Source organism: Buteo buteo, chromosome Z (assembly GCF_964188355.1).
Source record: "Buteo buteo chromosome Z, bButBut1.hap1.1, whole genome shotgun sequence".
Lineage (NCBI taxonomy): Eukaryota > Metazoa > Chordata > Aves > Accipitriformes > Accipitridae > Buteo > Buteo buteo.
In genome coordinates, this window is record NC_134204.1 from 2,069,656 (window position 1) to 2,087,439 (window position 17,784).

The 17,784-nt window shown below is 43.1% G+C and overlaps 1 protein-coding gene across 1 annotated transcript in view; it reads right to left on the reverse strand.

Moving 5' to 3' along the window:
* The window catches only part of DCC (DCC netrin 1 receptor), a 571,119-nt gene that overhangs the window by 154,362 nt on the left and 398,973 nt on the right, over positions 1 to 17,784 (reverse strand). The window contains exon 9 of the mRNA XM_075020576.1: positions 10,583 to 10,737. Within this exon, the coding sequence (XP_074876677.1) occupies positions 10,583 to 10,737 (155 nt within the window). The remainder of the gene's footprint in view (positions 1 to 10,582; positions 10,738 to 17,784) is intronic.

A 17,784-nucleotide genomic window follows, 5' to 3' on the forward strand; every position in this document is an offset into this window, starting at 1 on the left:
TGGACGCGTGAATCTAATGTTCTTGGATTTGTTAAGGAACACGGGACCGGGGATGGTACCACCAAGTGATGTGGTGGAGGTGGCTCAGCTCCGAACTCCGCAGCAAAGGGGAGAGAGCCTCCGTGGAGCTGCCTTTACCGAAGAAGGTTTGGAAACGTGTCCTCCTCCATCCTCCTGCTGTGGAGGGGCAGAGGATCTGGGCCTCGGGGGAAGGACGGCGAACTCAGGGGACCTGTGCATCACCAGAGACCCCGAACGTGCCAGCGGGGCACAATACCACAATACAAATTCTAGAAAGTCTGGACCACGAAGCAGGTGGGAGTATGGTGTTATCTTCTTACCCTGGGATCCAGTGATAGGATGCGTGGGAATGGTTCCAAGCTGTGCCGGCGGGCTTTAGACTGGACGTTTGGAAGCATTTCTTTACCAAGAGGGTGGTCAAACCCTGCAAAAGGCTTCCTAGAGAGGTGGTCGATGCCCAAAGCCTGCCAGTGCTCAAGAGGCATTTGGCCAATGCCCTTAAAATGCTTTAACTTTTGGTCAGCCCTGAAGGGGTCAAGCAGTTGACTAGATGATCGTTGTAGGTCCCTTCCAACTGAAAAATCTATTCTATTCTTGCCAAATAAATCCTTCGCCAGAAATGGGTAAAATAGTGGCAGCAGAAGCAGTTCAACACCTAATAGGGGTATTTCATTAATAAAGAAACTTTAAAAAGCATCTCTAGTACCCAGCGTTTTCACTCCCATGCTTATTTTGCCTGACTTTCAAACTTTTAAGCATACATCGCAGTGCATAGTTCTAGGAACTGAACCACAGTAACCAAACTGTTAGCCCTGCTACTAAACTCAGAAAGGGAACAACATTTTAAATGGTCTCCTCCTATTATTTTTACACTGTAATGATGGGCTGTATTTGTGGCAGGAAAGCCACAAGATTGCGGATGGAGGAAGAAGTACTCTGTTGTAACAGTTTCCACTGGGGAGCAAAATTTATGATGATTTCACTAATGTCAATAAGCTACGTGAAAGCAAATACGGGGTGCAAACACAAACACTAAAATAATGCCATCAAAGAAGAAATAGTCTGCAGTCAGTGAGATAAATTTATTTAGAAAACAAGCTTTTGTTACAAATTCCATCTGCTTCTGGGCGTCCAAACATACCCTGCATTTGTTTGAGGTCTGAAAAATGGAAGGAAAGCCTTTCTGAATGGAAGAGCATTTACAATGGCTGGAGGCCTTGCTATGCACTTACGTAAAATGATAGCATCCGCAGAACTAAAAAGCAACTCCTATTGACTTCGATAGGGACAGAAATTCAACCTTTTATTTTGAGAAACAGTGCACAGAAAGATAGGTTACAGGAATCCTGGCTCTGGCTCAGACTTCCAGAGGGAGCTTGGATAAATAATTTAATGCTTTTATGCTTCAATTTCCTTCCCATAAAATGGCATAATAATATATCTCCTACCCATTCTTTATCTTACCTATTTATATTGCAAGATTTCTGGGGTAGGAAGAAAGGTCCAGATAAAACAAAGATGAATGTATGTCAAACGGAACTGAGACAGAATTTCAATTCCTACACCCGAAGCTATTTTAGAAATACTCAGCAGCAGCCCGTTTTATAGAACACCTTCTCTTCGACCTTCTCCTTCTCCTGGTGCTGTGCTACTGCTCCTGCAGAGGACCGGAGCGGTTACGGCTGAGCACCTCGTACCCTGCCAACCCCTGGTAAGGCAGGACTAGTGACGGCAGCACCCAGGTCCCCGATGGGAGCTGAGCAGGATGGGTGAAGAAACACCTCTGTGGCAAAGTGATGGGCTCAGATATCCCACAGAGTCAACCGATATGGAAGGGGTCAACGGACCAGGCTGAATTGTTTAAATGATTTGGCATCTCCCAGGAATAGTAAGCTGGAGTGCATCCCTTCCTCAGCTGCAGAGGTTTAAGAGTCTCAAGTCTAGTCCCTCCGTTAAATTAGGAGAAATCATAGCACAAACGGCCTCCATCATAATTTACATCTCTAGACATGGCCGTCCTACAAAGAAAACCTGTCTCTCTACAGAGGTAGCTTTGTTTCTGATCAAAAGGTTTGAGAAGAGCTTTGTACCACCATTCATTAAAATGTGGTGGCATTGGATCAGCTGGCAGCACTGGGCAGGTCTCTTCCCGGTGCCCAAATCGGGCTCGGTGAAGTTTATTTCATTTCCAGCTCATTACCAGTGCCCCAGTCGCCGTTGTTTGAGGAAAGCTATAGGGAGACAAATACATCCCAGCGGTCTATGGTTCAGCAAAGATTTTTGGATGCATCTCAGCAAATTGACACACCAGTGCTCTTGTCCAGAGAAAGATCAGATGGTGCCAAAGCCAAGTGCCAAATCTGGCTGGTGAAACACTGCCCGGTGCCCCACCAACAGCAAGCGGAAAGGACGGCGGCATCAAAACGCTCCCTTGAGGGATGTAAGGGCGAAGGAAACGGACCCTAGTGCAAAAGAGCTTCCAACTGCATCGTCTTTCATACTGGTAAGGTGACATCTTCCTCACTGTCATCTGCCTCCCAGTGCTTACCCACAGCCCGAAGCGCCATCCCCTCCGCACGCAGGGTCAATCCTGCCTTGGCGAGGGGTGCCAAGGGTGGTCCGTCTGTCCTGCACCGCTCCTGGCCTAGGGGCATCCAGGCAAGGGCCACTGTGCCACTGCATTACTGTAAATATGGAGATTTCATGCAAATGGTGCAATGCCTTGATTTGCATAGCTGATTAAGATACGCTCATCTGTTCTGCAGTTTTCTTTTTTCAGGTAAAAGTGGTTTTAATTTTCTGCTCCTTCTCGGCAAGTCAGTCAAAGCAAGTATTTTACTTGGCATAATGGTGCCTTTGCATCTCAGCAGACCTGGAGCAGAATTACAACACACTTCGAGCCAGCAAAGCTTATTATTTATAAAAAGCAATGATTAGGTGACAAGCACTGAATTCTTCATATCAACCACCTCCATGAACCACTAAAAGGCAGGAGTGTGCGGCGTAGACAAGCCTCAGAAATGGAAAATTCCTCTTCTCGTTTAGAGCATTTGGTATATTTTCACTGAAGCAGATTATTTCTGGTAAACATGGTCTTCACAGACATCAAAACATTTGGAAAGAATAGTGACAACTTTTGCTTAGCAAGAAAAATGAAGCAAAGTAATTCCATAATGCTGAAACATCCAGTAATGCTATTTTCAAACTGAAGTATTTATTTTCTAAATAATTTTTAAATTACTTGCACCGATTTTGGTGTAACCTTTTCACAAGTTTTACAACACTGGATGACAGGATGTAATGTATTGTTTCATTAAAGAAAAAAAAAAAAAGGAAAGCAATCAAGAATTGTTTTCGCTGTACTTCAAATTACAGGAGCCTCCAGCATCATCATTTCCTGTGAACCCCAAACTTCTGGTCCTTGCCCTACTCTTGCTATCCTCAACCCATATTTAAAGAGTCTGATGGAAAACACAAAATAGTTTTAAAGAAGAAGTAAGCAGAGAGAAATGTTTTTAATAAAATATACTATCACTATTCTTTCACAAGTAAATTTTAAGTAAATGAAAAGCAGGCAGAGATTATTGTGAGGAGAGGAGAAGATCTGTTAAAAACAATAGGAAAAAAATTTCTGAAAGAATATCTCAAAACCTCTCAGGAATGATGAGGGTCAGAGGTATTTTCAAACCCAGCAAAGCTAAAGAATTTTTTAAATTTTTTTCTAGAAGGTATAAAAAGATGAGTATGTGCCTCAGAAGGGAAAGTCTTTCTGGTATAGTGCCAACCTCAGTAATCAGAAGGAAAACAACACTTGAGCCTGACACTGATTCGCCACGTGTCGAACGTACTAGCAATTCTGCCCTACGCGAGAAGCCACGGAGATACCTACTCACAATTGCAAGAGGAAGGATTCAGTGTACACATCTGATACAGTACGTATTCCTCATCTACGGGGCTTCTTCCTCTGTACGACAGAGGACACCAAGAAGGTCTCATAAAGGGGATGCAAAAGCATTTGAATTCTGTTTTAACTAGAGTATTTCATATAGCAATGCAACTTTCTGATGAGACTGACACTTTTCAAAGGAGGCAGAAGAGCTGGTCAGAAAAAAATACAACAAAACCAAACCCCCGAAAGAAAAGACTATGACTGCTTTATTTCAGTTAATTAAGATGAATGATGAACAGCAAGCAATTTGTGGTTCTTTAAATTGAACCCAAGACAATTAGGAAATGAACAATTTTACTTTCTGGGTTTGATTTGTTTTTCATTTTAACTCTTAGTCTACCAAGGTGGTAACAAATTCTCCCACTGTTAATAAGCTGAATCTGCCCTCCTAACTCACAGAAAAGAAGAGCTTGCACGATGTCTTCAAAGGATTAAGATTCCAGCATGTTGTCACCACTGTGCCCATTTTGGAAACAAAGGGATGACAATGGACAGGAACGAAACACCTTGCTCAGTGTCATTGCACGAGTCAGCTGGAAACTTCAACTTCAGAGAGATTGTGGAGTTAGCACCGTCGATCAGTAAGAATTGAGTATTTCATCGGGTCCCCTCACAGCTTCAGAGCACACGGCTGCAGAAGGAGCAGAGCTGGGGCAGAAAGGCAACAGGGTGGCAATGTACTCTGTGATGGAGATGATTTGGGAAGATGGAAATTTTTCAACTGAGTAAATATCTTCATGAATCTGATCACGATGGGTTTTATAGAAATACTGGAAGAACTGACCACACGCTCACCTGATCACTTTTTTTGCTGCTTGAACAGATAACGACAATCATTCTAAGCTTCAAGAAAGGTGTGTAGAATATTTTCCTCTCCTTTGCAACTTTTTTTCCACAGTCTCTAGGAAGCAGTACAAAATAAATTTCCATTTCTCTCTTACTTAATCCCTCCTCATTGTAAACGGCCTTTACAAAAGTCTTAATCAAGCTGCCCATGACGCACAGGGAACCATACATCCAGCAGGTAAGTGCAGATGGAGTCACTGAATCTGGCTTAAGGTACTGCATTTTGTTCCACAAGAGAAACTAGAAATTCAATGGGAAATAGAAAGAAAAAAGAAAAAAAAAAAGGCCATGGCACTAAAGCTAGCCAGAGTCTGAAGAATAAAACAGCATGAGGTGATCTTTAATCTCAATTATCAATGCTAACAGCATTTATTAACCAACCCTGACTCCAGTTTAAACATATCTAAAAAGCAACAAGCTGGCCCAACCGCCCCTGCGGCATGTACAGACCCAGCCCCGACACAGCAGAGGTGGCCGGGGAGCAGAGGAGCCGGGAACGGGAGCAGGCAGATCGTTTGCCATGGGAAAATGGCTCAGATTCCCCACAAAATAAGATAAATTTCTACTTGATTTGAAATTATACCTGGTGCAAAAACAAAACCACAGGAAACAAAAAGACAAAATACCTACCGCAGATGCGTTCGGGGGATCTGAGTTCATATTTTCCATTGAGAAAATACAAATTAATTCCACAAGAGAACAGTAAGGATACCAGGGCCAGGGCAGACGCATTACCCAGCCGCATGCTGGGGACACCACCAGTGTCCCATCCTGCTCCTGCAGCAACCTTCTGCAAAGTGAAGTACCTTCCAAGAGTTGAGACTGAAGCAACTCTTCTCTCTCAAGAAAAAGACAACCCCCCCCCCCCCAAAATACAAGGAAAGAAAAAGTGGATGGGAAGCCAAAAGCAGGACAGAAAACCAGACATCACCATCTTTCCCTTTAGGTCTGCCCAACTTTTAGAAAGGAAGATACGTTTCATTAAAATTTAAAGCAATTGAAAACCTCCCCCCCCGCCAATGCTCCACATAAATTACTCATAAAATTAAAGAACCATGCAAGAATGGCATAAAGTTACCCCAGGGTGTATTTTACTGAGCCATTATGGAAGAATACACACAAATGAGGAGGATATTAATGACTCCACAGAACACATTTTTCAGTACTGCTTCACCCTTTCATCAAATGACAAGAAAAATTCACTACCGAGGCACTACACCAGAGATGCTTATGTTTTCTGCCTGCCCCAGCTCTCTCTTAGAGATTGATGACTATATGAAATATATATAAATACCCCTGCACCTTGCAAAACGGACTCTGTCCAAACCCAAAGTGGCCATTCATTATTCTGGGGATCTTTCTGTACACACAAAATTTGGCAGAGTGAGAACGCAGACTCGGACTGAGACTTTTTTCTACTTTAAAAAAAATATATGTAATGCTGTTGCAAACAGATGGATGGAGAGCAGGAGCGCCATGTCCTCAGTCCATCACTGTGACAGCCGATGCAGGACAGGCTGCAGCAGAGAAAGCTCCTGATGGAGCCCACGGCTCCCTCATTAGATGGGATTAGCTGCAGGTCTGTTAAAAACTAGTAATTTTTCTTACATCAGTACATGATGGAAAGGGAAATCCCTGCCACGAAGGATATCGTTTAAGCAGCATGGATAGACTTATACCTGGCCGTGAGGAAGGAGAGAGGAAAAGTCATAGACTCAACGAATAGCCCAAGTTGGAAGGGACCTTGGAAGATCATCTGGTCCAACCTCGTGTCAACATTGCTTATTTATACTCTCTTGATGGAGAAACCAAGAGGCTTCAATGATCTGCCCAAGGCTACAGAGCCTCAGCTCCAGCCCTCCCCATTTCTTAAACATGAGCTCAGCTTTTCCTCCACCCAGATCCGTGGCCATTTTGCACTGGAGAAAGGGGATTCTCATCTCCCTGTTCCCCAAAACCTGATGAAACCCACTCTGGCGGGAGGTCTGTGCCTGCCCAAACTCATTGCAGGGCTCTCTTTTCAGCAGGACCCTGACTATCACGAGATCATTTAGCATCATTTATAACGACAACGTTATCACCGTTGTGACTGAAACCGGCACGCAAACTAGCTGAGTAGGAGCAAAGGCGGCACCAGTGCCCTCTGAACTACTCAGCACCCGACAGCGGCAGGATCCGGCCCCACGTGGGGACCCTCGCCAGCCCCGAGAGGTGACGATCAGGCACCGTCTCTGCATTGGTGTCTAAAATGGATGGGTCTGATACAAGTCTTCAGAAAATTCAATTACTCCAGCACATGTTTATTCTGCAAACCTAATTTGCCCAGATCAACATATATGGAGTTGATTATTGCTTGATAAAATTGTCATCTTTGTGGGCTTTAAAGACATCCCTGCCTTCCCTTGCTTTTCCATGTGAAATTTCATTGCATTAATTTTAATGGCCTTTTAATTTTCTATGTGGTTTTGGCATTTGTAGAAGAAATGTATGTTAAAAGAGACTGCAGTTGCAATTTTGTCTGTGTCTTTTTAACATTTCCTGTGCAACGAGTTCAAAGAATATTGTCTCCACTGAAAAACTTGTAGCCAAAAAAAGCTGCCACTGAACCCCAGAACTTTAACAGCTTCTGGTGCACTTGCTTTAATGCAGTATTGATGGCAGGTTTTGCTGCTAGTTGTCTTAGCAAGAAAATTCAGGTGCAGCCAGTCATTGATTAAAAAAAAAAAAAAACAAAACAAAAAAAAAACCAAAAACCACAAAGGGACTGATTTCTGAGGTTACATGCACTAGCCTCTAAGGGGAATTGAAAGTAATTACAAAAGCATGGATCTTGGTGACCAAAGTCACCCAAGTCTCCTATGCAAGTCAGATCACCCTCTAGCTGCTGCGAAACAGCCCACTCTCTCCGCAAATCCACCCCCAATCCCTGTATTTCTGTTTCAGAATTTCCATTTTCAGGACATTGGGGTGAGGAGCACAGCTCCTCCCGGCGGCTCCCCACCTTGGGGGGTCACAGATTTGCTCCTCGCAGCATAGCACAGGAGGGGAGAGACATATGGGGACACAGCTGGGCTTCTCTTAAGTAGGTATAATAATACTTCCCTACCTCAGAAGGATACAGTAATTAATTATTCCTTATAAAGCCCTTAAAGATGCTTGGGTAGAAGTTGAGATGTCAGCACACACTAAATTGATTTCACTGAAAGGGAGATGGTAAGAGGCAACTTTATGAGGCTGGAGCGATGCCGCCAAGTTTCTTTGGGGCACACCAACATGCCTTCCTATTCATCACCTCTTCCACCAACTAATACACACATCAGGGAGACACGGATTTATTAGGAAACTGGTTTTAATTCATAAGGGCTGTGAAAAGAAGTGAGCTGGTCCCACAGCAGGGAACAGCTTTTAAAGCTCGGATGGACAATTTCAATCCTCCTTGCGAGAATAGATGTGTTTCTTTATTCTCTACTACCAAGCTGCTTTAACAGCATCTTGAGGAGCCAAAATAATAACTCACAAAGTCTCCACATGTGGCATGAAAAGATTAGACATGGCTTAAGCAAGCAGGGATTTAAATCTGGATTGATAATACTGTAGTGAAATTATATACCATAAAGGCAGAGAAAAAGGGGTTGTAGTTTACCAAAAAAAAAGAAGAGAGGAGTGTTAATCTGGGGACAAAAACCTTCATATAAATCCAGCCCATATATTCTGGATGATTATTTCAAAAAGCTGGAACTTGTTCTGTTGATCTTTTAAACTGATTACTGAGCAAATGTATGCACTTTTAGAAACAGGCACTGACAGACATGAATTTCAGATGTCCTTTTTCATCAGCTTTTTCTTCTTTAACAATGCCAGATTGCATAATACTTCTGCTATTTTCAAATAACGTGGAAATTCAATCTATGTGCAGCCACATAATTTATTGTACAATACTTACAGCATGTTCTAAAAGACAGCCACATAGAGGCTGACTGCCTCCCAGGACCAGAGAGACTTGTTTCAAAATGATAAGATAATTTGGTCAACAGTAAAAAGTGAAAAGAAAAAATGGAAAGCAATATTTTCTCCATGCTCAAATTTGACACTTCAGAGAAATCTTCAAGTCATTAAATAGGAAAGATATTCCAAATGTCTACGCTGCATATTAAACAGAGCTGGTAACTCCCTGCCGTGGCAGCTTCAGGCGGTAACAGCAGGGGGTAGCGGTGCCTGCTTTTCACTGGGGCTTTGCTGGGGAAAGGCATTTTCCTGATTGGAATGAGATTTTACTTCTGTAAATATATATATATCTATAAATATATATATTAAAAATACAAACATATACAGAAATGTGTATATGCACATTTGCGCCTGCGCGTCTAAGCAGAGATAAATTACTAATAGATAAACGATGCTGATGGTTAGTTACTTAATACCTTACTTTCAAAAGGTTCAGATCCATAAACTGACTTTCAAGAATTTTTTCCCCAAAAAGGGCTGGGATACAACCTTGCTTATTTTTGCACGTGGCAGTTGCATAACTGCAGATAAGTGCAGTAAGTGGCAGAGCAACCTCGGAGCAGGAGTTGAAGACGTATCTAAAATGCAAGACCAGCCAGAAAAACAGAAAGCGACGTACCTCAGGTGATATTTCACTAACATCACCACTCTTGGGAGTTTGGGAATTGATGACAGGGAGTAAAATTCACGTTTCGTGATAAACAAAGCTATAGCCACAAAATCTCAGAATAACGTCAGTTGAAAGGTCCCTTTTCCCCTTGTTCACACCATCCCTTGCCTGGCCAGGGGACATAGCACATGTTCTCACCGGCCCTAACAGACACCTTTCCTGGGGCTCAGCTTAGCCGTAAAAGGAACCGAACGGTTCAAAAGCCACCTAAAGCCACCTCCGGAGGCTCGCCTTATCACAGGGTTTGCTTCCAAGCTCTTCTTCTCCTCCCCCCCACCCCCGTGGAGAACCATTCCCACCTCCTCTACCTGCTCCCAGCAACAAGTCACCTGTGGCAATGAATCAAAAAACCACATTTCAGGGCTTTCCAGCACAGCTGTTATCTTCACATAACAAGGGGTTTTCAGACAAATACTGCCTTTCAGTTAAATTTCTGCACATGGCAACGTGTGATGATGTAGAACTGTTTCTGTTAAGCGTTAGATTTCCCACCTTATTACAGAGGGGAGCGTATTCTGGCAGGGACTTACTGACAGAGCATTAAAACAGCTGAGCATCCCACCATCACCCCTACGGTTCACCAGAGCAGTCCAGCACACATCAATATGAGACACAGCACCCATCCCTGTGCTCAGAACTAGATACCAATCCCATTTTTACAGCCAATTCTTCTCAATAATTAATTTTGCCATGAAAGAGCTCAAAAGGTGTTTCAATCCTCTCTCTGCAAAAGCCCCTCTTGGACCTTCCAAGTGAGAAAAACTGCAATAGCACAAAGTCAACCAGAAGAAATTTCTCTTCTTTCAGGAGACCAGACGTGTGCCAATACTTACAATACAATGAGACATACAGAAAGAGAAAAGTGTTTACTGAAAGGTTGCACCCGCTCCAAAGATTTATAAAACACAGTTACGGCTAAATGTAAACAAATAGAAAATATTTCCTTTTAAACAAAAATAAGCCAAAACGTTTACTCTAGTGGCAGGTTTTTGTATCTTTCAGTAAGTTTATCATGTTTCCTTGTAAAAACCCGACTCCTTAGGAACCGTTGCTGCCACCCACGCCAAGACCCCGCTCCTGCGCACACTCACGCTCCGGCTGCGTGGCGACCTTGACGGGCTGCGAGCTCTCTCCCGGTCCCCACTCGTTGTACGCCACCACTCGGAACGTGTAGGTCTCCTCCGGTTTCAGGTTGCCCACGGTAAGTTGAAGTGTCCCAGACTGAGATGTGTTGACTGCCCGTTCCCTAAAAAACAAAAAAAAAAAACCAAAAAAAAACCAAACCAACCAAAAAAAACATTTTAAAATGCATTTGGATCTTAAAGCATTACTTATTTATGCAGTTGGTAGCAAGGTATGGTTACTTATCAAACTTCAGTTTGAGGCTTGTTCGTCTATAGGGGTTTTTTTTGTTTTTTACTTTAAAAAGCCTAATTCAAGTAATGGGGCCCACTGGGAATGCTGCAAGTGCTACAAAAAAAGACTGGTATTTTAATGCTTCATAAGGTACATCGTATATTGGTTCTTTGCCTTTCTTAATATAACAAAAAAGGAAAATTGATGGAAAGAAATCACTATTCAATACAGGAACACATCTCTGATACAGGAAGCGAGATGCGTATTGGTCTGTAAACATCCAGCTAATAAAAACTGGGTTTGGATTGCCCTGCAAATCGAGCCCTCATCAGTGCTCCTTTTTGCAGCTGTACCTGCAAACCCCCCACCACCACCCATTCTTTCACCAGCAAAGGGACCAGGCGGAATTTTTTCTACGATGGTGCTACCACCCACCATTTGGGAGGTCTCAAATGAAACCCCATTTGTGGAGTTTGCACTACGCTACCCCTTGGCAAGGCGAGCTGCCCAGGGACAACCTTCTCCTAACGCAGATGGTCAGACACCAGCCCATGTTGGCAAACTCGGCCGGCGGCTCCTGGGAAGCTGGTGCATGGGGCTACGCAGGTACTTCTCCTCCTGAGCTGGGACACCGAGCCCACCTCTCGTCCAGCGCCAAATTAGTTTCAAGAAACGCTGCAGCTCACTATTGCCTGCATCAGCCAGCTTTCTATTTCTGCCCAACCTGGCCAGGAGTTTGTTATCATAAGCAATGGCAAAAAAAGCGATTGATACTCCTTCACCAGCTGCTCCCAGTGGCGAGTCCTGGGGTAACTGGCCGGTGGTGGTCTCCAGAGTAAAGGTACAGCCCAGACATTGGGAGGTGGCAGTCCCTGGCCAGGGAGAGGTGCAGGACATCGTCCTCCCACCGGGGCAAGAGCCATGTAATTTTTCCTGGCACCAGGAGCACCCAGAGCCGAAGGGGTATCTGCGTCCTAGCACGGGTCAAGCAAAGCTCTGCCCAGCTGGGGCTTTGTGCTGCCCGGGGAGAGAAATGGCTGGTGAGAAAGAGACAGACCTAGAGTCATTAACGTGGGATTATCCGGGAAAAACACAATCCCTAAACAGTAAAGCAGGGTTTAAATTGGATGAAATCACAGTCATTTCATGGACAATCTGCAAACAGAAGTAGGTAAAATTGCTTTTGTAACTGATTTATTATGGGTAGCGTGCCTCGCTCCTCTCCTTTACTAGACGCCCTCTGAAAAGCTAGCAACAACAAAAAGGTAGATTTCATGCTGCAGAAAAAAAATCATTTAAGACCGAATCAACTAATTGTCAAACTTCGTGTAGGCTGCTGTGGTTCTCTGGGCTGCAATAGGCATAGCAGCAATTCAGAGAACAGAGATTATTGTTCCTTTGGGGAATGTTCCCTCAAAATGAAATTTCTCATACCAGAGAACAGCCCTGTCCTCTGAGCGCCAGGCTCCACCGTCGCTCCAGTCCTCCAAGAACTGACTGAAAAAAACTTGGGTGAACGTTCCCTGGGGATAAACGGTCGGATCATCCCTTAGCAGAGACGACGGGAGTTTAGACGGGAGTTTAACGCTTCTATTCCAGCAGAAAGGCTTTCTGTTGCACTTGATAACGTGAAAGGAGAGCTGCGGACGGCTGCTGCTCCCCGACGAGGATGCCGGCAGGCAGAGCCTTTGCTCTTTCTAACCGGGCAAACTGAGCTGTGCTTGGCCAACTCTCCTAATTTCATTCTCTTGCCTCTTATCTCTGGTTTCTGTTTGCATTGAAAATGGCTCCAATGGATTTGTAACCAACTGTCGGACTCTGAAAGCAGCGGTACAACCTGGGGGGCCAGATGGCCGGTAACGTCTGAACTGAAGAGCTACAATATTTCCATAAACCCCTTAAGATGCAGGAACCCACAGAAGTAAGAGAGGAAAAAAAATATACCCAGTGACTTCCTACCTGCAGGATGACAGCACTGTCAGCAACTGTCTCTCATTGTATACGTCTTTTTTGTTAACAGCAAAGATGCAATAAGACCACCTTTCAATAGCAAAATAGCAGCAAAGAAGCAAGAGAAGAAAAAGGAGATGAAGCGATAGAAGAAAACTCCAGTCAGATATCTGTTTTAATAGTTCTCTGCCACAGTGGTACCAGTGGTGATATATGTATGCAAGTCTGTAAAGGTGGAATGGTTTGTGGCATTCTTTCAGTAAGTCTTTCCCCATTATTTAGTAAGAAAGAAGAAAAAAAAACCCCATACACATATCTGGTGCCCTCAGCACTCACGTTGCCATTGAGTGGCTTCCTGAGCCGAACCAAATCTGCATTTTAGACTACAGGGGCTGAACCAGCACAACTCTCTCATCTTGCGTAGTTTGGGACGTAGGTGTGAAGTGCTACGATGAGGAGTGCAATCCTGACACAGCCCATTCTGTACCTGATGCTGTGGTTGCAGAGCAACAGAAAAAATCCAGCCCCGCCACAGAGGCACGAGGAGACCCAGGACTGTTGTTCCTCTTCTCAGATCTGCATTTGCTGCATCACATCCCAGCCTCGGCCGTTTGGAAACATCCAAGCAAGTGCTTCAATTAGACTAACGCACTCATCTTCAAATGCAATCTCTGCAGCTTCGGTGTTCACCTTCCGTTGGATTTCAGTGGGGATACTAAAGCCCAGGACACTTCTCTGTGCAAACCAGGAGCTGTATAACCACCCAAGTACATCAGGAACCAGGACAGAAGTATCTGGTTATTCTCTTGGCATAGGTTTCTGGAATTTCAGCAGGTTTCCGGAATTTCAGCACCCAGATGATCACAGACACCCAAACGGGTCTGTCTCCCTCAAACTGTCAAATCTCTGACTCCACGGATTTTGGTTTCTGTGGCAATCTAATTGAGCCATGAGAAAAAATTATCCCTTTTGTTTAAATGGGCCACCTGCCACGGGCAGTGACATCTTCTATGACACCTTAAACCCTCCAGCTAGCAAGCAGAAAAAACTCCCTGAGAATACAACAGCACTACCCTTGTCTTTGTAAAATAGATGTCTAAACCAGGTCCGATGGATTCTGTAAAACACGTGGCTGTCATCCTCCCTTGAGCTCCAGCGACCTGCCCCGCTGGCACGCGCTCAGGCTGAAGGTAGGCGAGATGAGTGGCACCCACGTAACAGAAGTCCATCATGTGCTCCTGCTTATCAGCGAGGGGTTAACGCGTTACAGATGCTACAGCAATGCAGGAATCACCTCAAAAGCACCAAACATCCTTGAATCAGGCACCTTTACATTTGGGGTTTTCTTTTTCAGACCCATCTGGGCCATAAATTACAGTCTAAAAATAAAAGACCTTGACTAAAGTCATCCACTTTCTTGTAAAATGGAGGCTTCGACATGTAATTTCCAGTGACTGAAGATCATGTTACATTACGGTATCAGCATGTAAAAAAAAGATAATTACAGTTCCCATATATCTCTTAGGTGTGTAACAAATGCTTTTATAATGTTTCAAACACCTAATTAGTTACTTCAAGTAAGACAAGTCATGTTAATGCTCCTTGCTGTGAAATGAATACTATTAATTTTAAAATGGACGGACTTTTATTACCTTGAGTTCTTTTTTTATCTCCCATTATCATTCTCCCACAAAATAACATAAAGTCCTTGATTATAATAAGCAAACCTCAAAACTAATGTAAATAGATCATCTGGGAATGATATTTCAGAACTTCAGCTGAATTCTGAAGATAGACTTTAATCAAATATAAGTTTTTGTATTCAATTAAGTGGTCCCTTGATTCATTTCTTCAGTCAGCAACATGCAGGAAGCTAAACTGGGAGATCTATTAGCTTGTTGTGACTATCTATGCATTTATTAATTTGTTACTGAAAACAAGTTCTAGCGCATGTTCAACTAAAAATAAAACTGGTCCCCATCTTGCAAAAGAGTCCTTCGTCAAAGGGTTTTACGTTCAGCTGTAATACTGCTGATTTCCAGGGTCATTTTCTTCTTTTTTTTTTCTTTTAAGATCAGAGCATTTAATTTCATTTATTGGGAAAAATGGTTGCTAACAGTCAGTTAAAAAAGAAGGATAACTACAAATCAGGACCAACTATTTAAGCCAACTTGACATTTCAAAGGTTGCAATCAAAAACTGAACAGTATTTTGGGGCCTTGCATCTCATCTAAAATGCTAAACAGAAATATATTACCATACAAATATTTCTCATTATTTATAGATAAATATAGTGATTTTTTTATTGTAAATTAAATTTTAAATATAGTGACGCAAATTCTCACCAGGAAGGCAGAATTCATTTAAAACTATGCACAGGTAATTAAACATGTCTTGAGATTACATTTGAGGAGTTATTTTTTGGTTTAGAGGTAGATGAGAAGCAAATCAGTGAAAATAAACAATGTCTCTTTCTTTGTGGTGACTAATATGCTACCGCATAAATATCAAATGCCTGCGTGAATCAATGCTTGCTCATTGAGAAGCAAACCAGCAGAGACAGAGGAAAAGAGGGAACAAACAGTGAGGCTGAGAGCAAACCTGAATATCAAAATCAGATCAAAATTCGAACCTGCCTGTGGATTGAAATATCGAATCCGGCCCATTTTACAAATGCTCAGAACAAAAAATTGCTACTTTGAATCAGTTTGCAATTAAACGTGACCAACATCCAGATACAAATGCTGTTGGTTCGGAAGGGGTTTAGAGATGGAAATGGATCCAATGCTTCCCACCTGAAGACCACCTCTAGCTAAACAAAAAATAACAATTAATTAAAATTAAAGCTTCAACAGCACATGGATGTGAGAGATGCCAGAGCATTAGCAGCAGATCTCGCAGCACCCAAGGACAGCCCCGTTCCCAAGAGCTCACCATCTGGGCAGCATCCCAGCAGTAAAATGGGAAAGAAATCAAAAAGGCAGAGATTTACCCGCTACATTGGTAAACTCTGTATTTTTAATCTTTCGGATGACCTTTTACTTGCATATAAAATAGGGGTTTTTTTTTCAGTGAGCTTATAACATCAAATGAAACCTAAATGAGCTCCCTTCTCTTCTGGGACACTTCTCCTGCGAGGCAGGATGGATTTTTATGGTCTTTGTGAGCGTGTACATGTCTATACCTTGAAGAGTGATATCCACTGAAATGCATGCATTATGTTCTACTGTTATATTCCACTATATTTTAACAGAAAATAAGCACAATCAAATGTATGCTACAAGTTACGTATCTAGTAACAGATCCTATGCACAAAATCCTCTATTTCTGCTTGTTTTTTCGTCAACAGTCTGCTGTTATCAGCAAACATTATAGAATATCTTACTTTTAAACCTGAACTTTTCCTTCAACCAGAAGCTTCCCTAGCTGCAGGTGTATTGGTTGGCTGTTTATTTATTTCCTAATAGATTTAAGGTTTGTTTTATCCTTTTCTGAGAAACATGCCTTTTAACTTTAAGTGCTCTTTCCAATCATCCTTATCAGCAAGCAAACCCATTTGATCCCACGCAGGATGCCCAGCTGAGCATGAAGATTAAAGAGCATCCCATCAGAAGGGCTCTGGTGATTACGCTACGGCAATAAGTGCAATCACTTCCAAAAGGGGTTTCTTTGAAAGGGCTGAGCTGAAAAACCCTTATGAGAGAGTTCAAAACACGGGAGGCTGTTTTTCCGGACGGTCCCTGAAATGGCCGTGCGCCCTGTGTGTCGCGTTGGCCACGGTGATGCTGCCAGATGTCACGCAAATCCTCCCCGCTCTCGAAGCCGGGAAGATCGCCTTACTCCAGACTTACAATAATTTCTCTGACAATTCCTTTGCATCCCTGAGGTTAATGTCAAATCCAATACTTATTTTTGTAAACAGAAAAATAGCTCTTTTGTAAAAATAATGTGTAAACAATAAACAACTCAAAAATTCCATGGGAGCTTTTTCCTTTAAGGAAAACTACATCAATTTTATCTCGCAGTTTGTCTGAAAGTTTGCAAGGCTACAGGTGCATATTCAAAAGTTGTAAACTGGAGGTGGTATTTTGAGTCTTTTGCTGGCAGGAACATAATAGAATATTTATTTTGTCTATTTATTTGTTTAGTTATTTTAACACAGTGCCCACAGTCTTCTGCAGAAGACTCTTTAACAAGGCGTGCATCTAGCTGGGAATGGGACTAAGGCACCCTTCTGGGACTCAGGACTTTGAGCAGCAACATGGAAATTCTGGAAGAAAAATTATTTTGAAGTATAAGGGAATCTGGGGTGAGCTCTCTTTACATCTTTTTTAATCTCAGAAACACCATTGTTTAAAGGCCTTATATAAGAATATTAGTATTTTCATTTCACTGCTGAACTAAAGGGCTGAGTTAGAATACGACTCAGTCCAGTTGTGTGTGGCAGCTCTGACGTTTTTAAGACAGTTAAAATAAATGAGATGCGATTACAGCAGTGCCCTCCAGCATTGCCCCGACATGGGCGCTTCATGCCCATCAACAAATCTCAGTGCGCTTTATAAACAAAAGGAGATGAGAATCCCCACGCACAGATGCACAGCACAGGACCCTGCTCTGTTATTACTGGTGGCGATGGCTGCAGACAAATGTTAGGACCCAGATGTGCAAAAATATTTAATTCAGTCATGTGAACCCCGATTTGGTACCCAGACAGGGAGCAACAAGGGAGCCGTTGAGCATCCTCACTTCCTACTGAACTCCTTCGTCGCTCTTTTTGCATCAGTTACTTTTCTAAGGCCAATTAATCCCCTCCCCGAGTGCCTTACAACCTTCAGTATAACCCTTCCTGACGCTCCAGCGAGGCGTCGTTCTCATTTCGTACACACTAGTCACAACTGGAGACTTGATCTGATGCAGGAGGGAGATCGGAGCCCTGACCCTCTGTCTCACCCTGCTCCTGTCTCTCCCTCTGCTCCAGTCAGGCTCA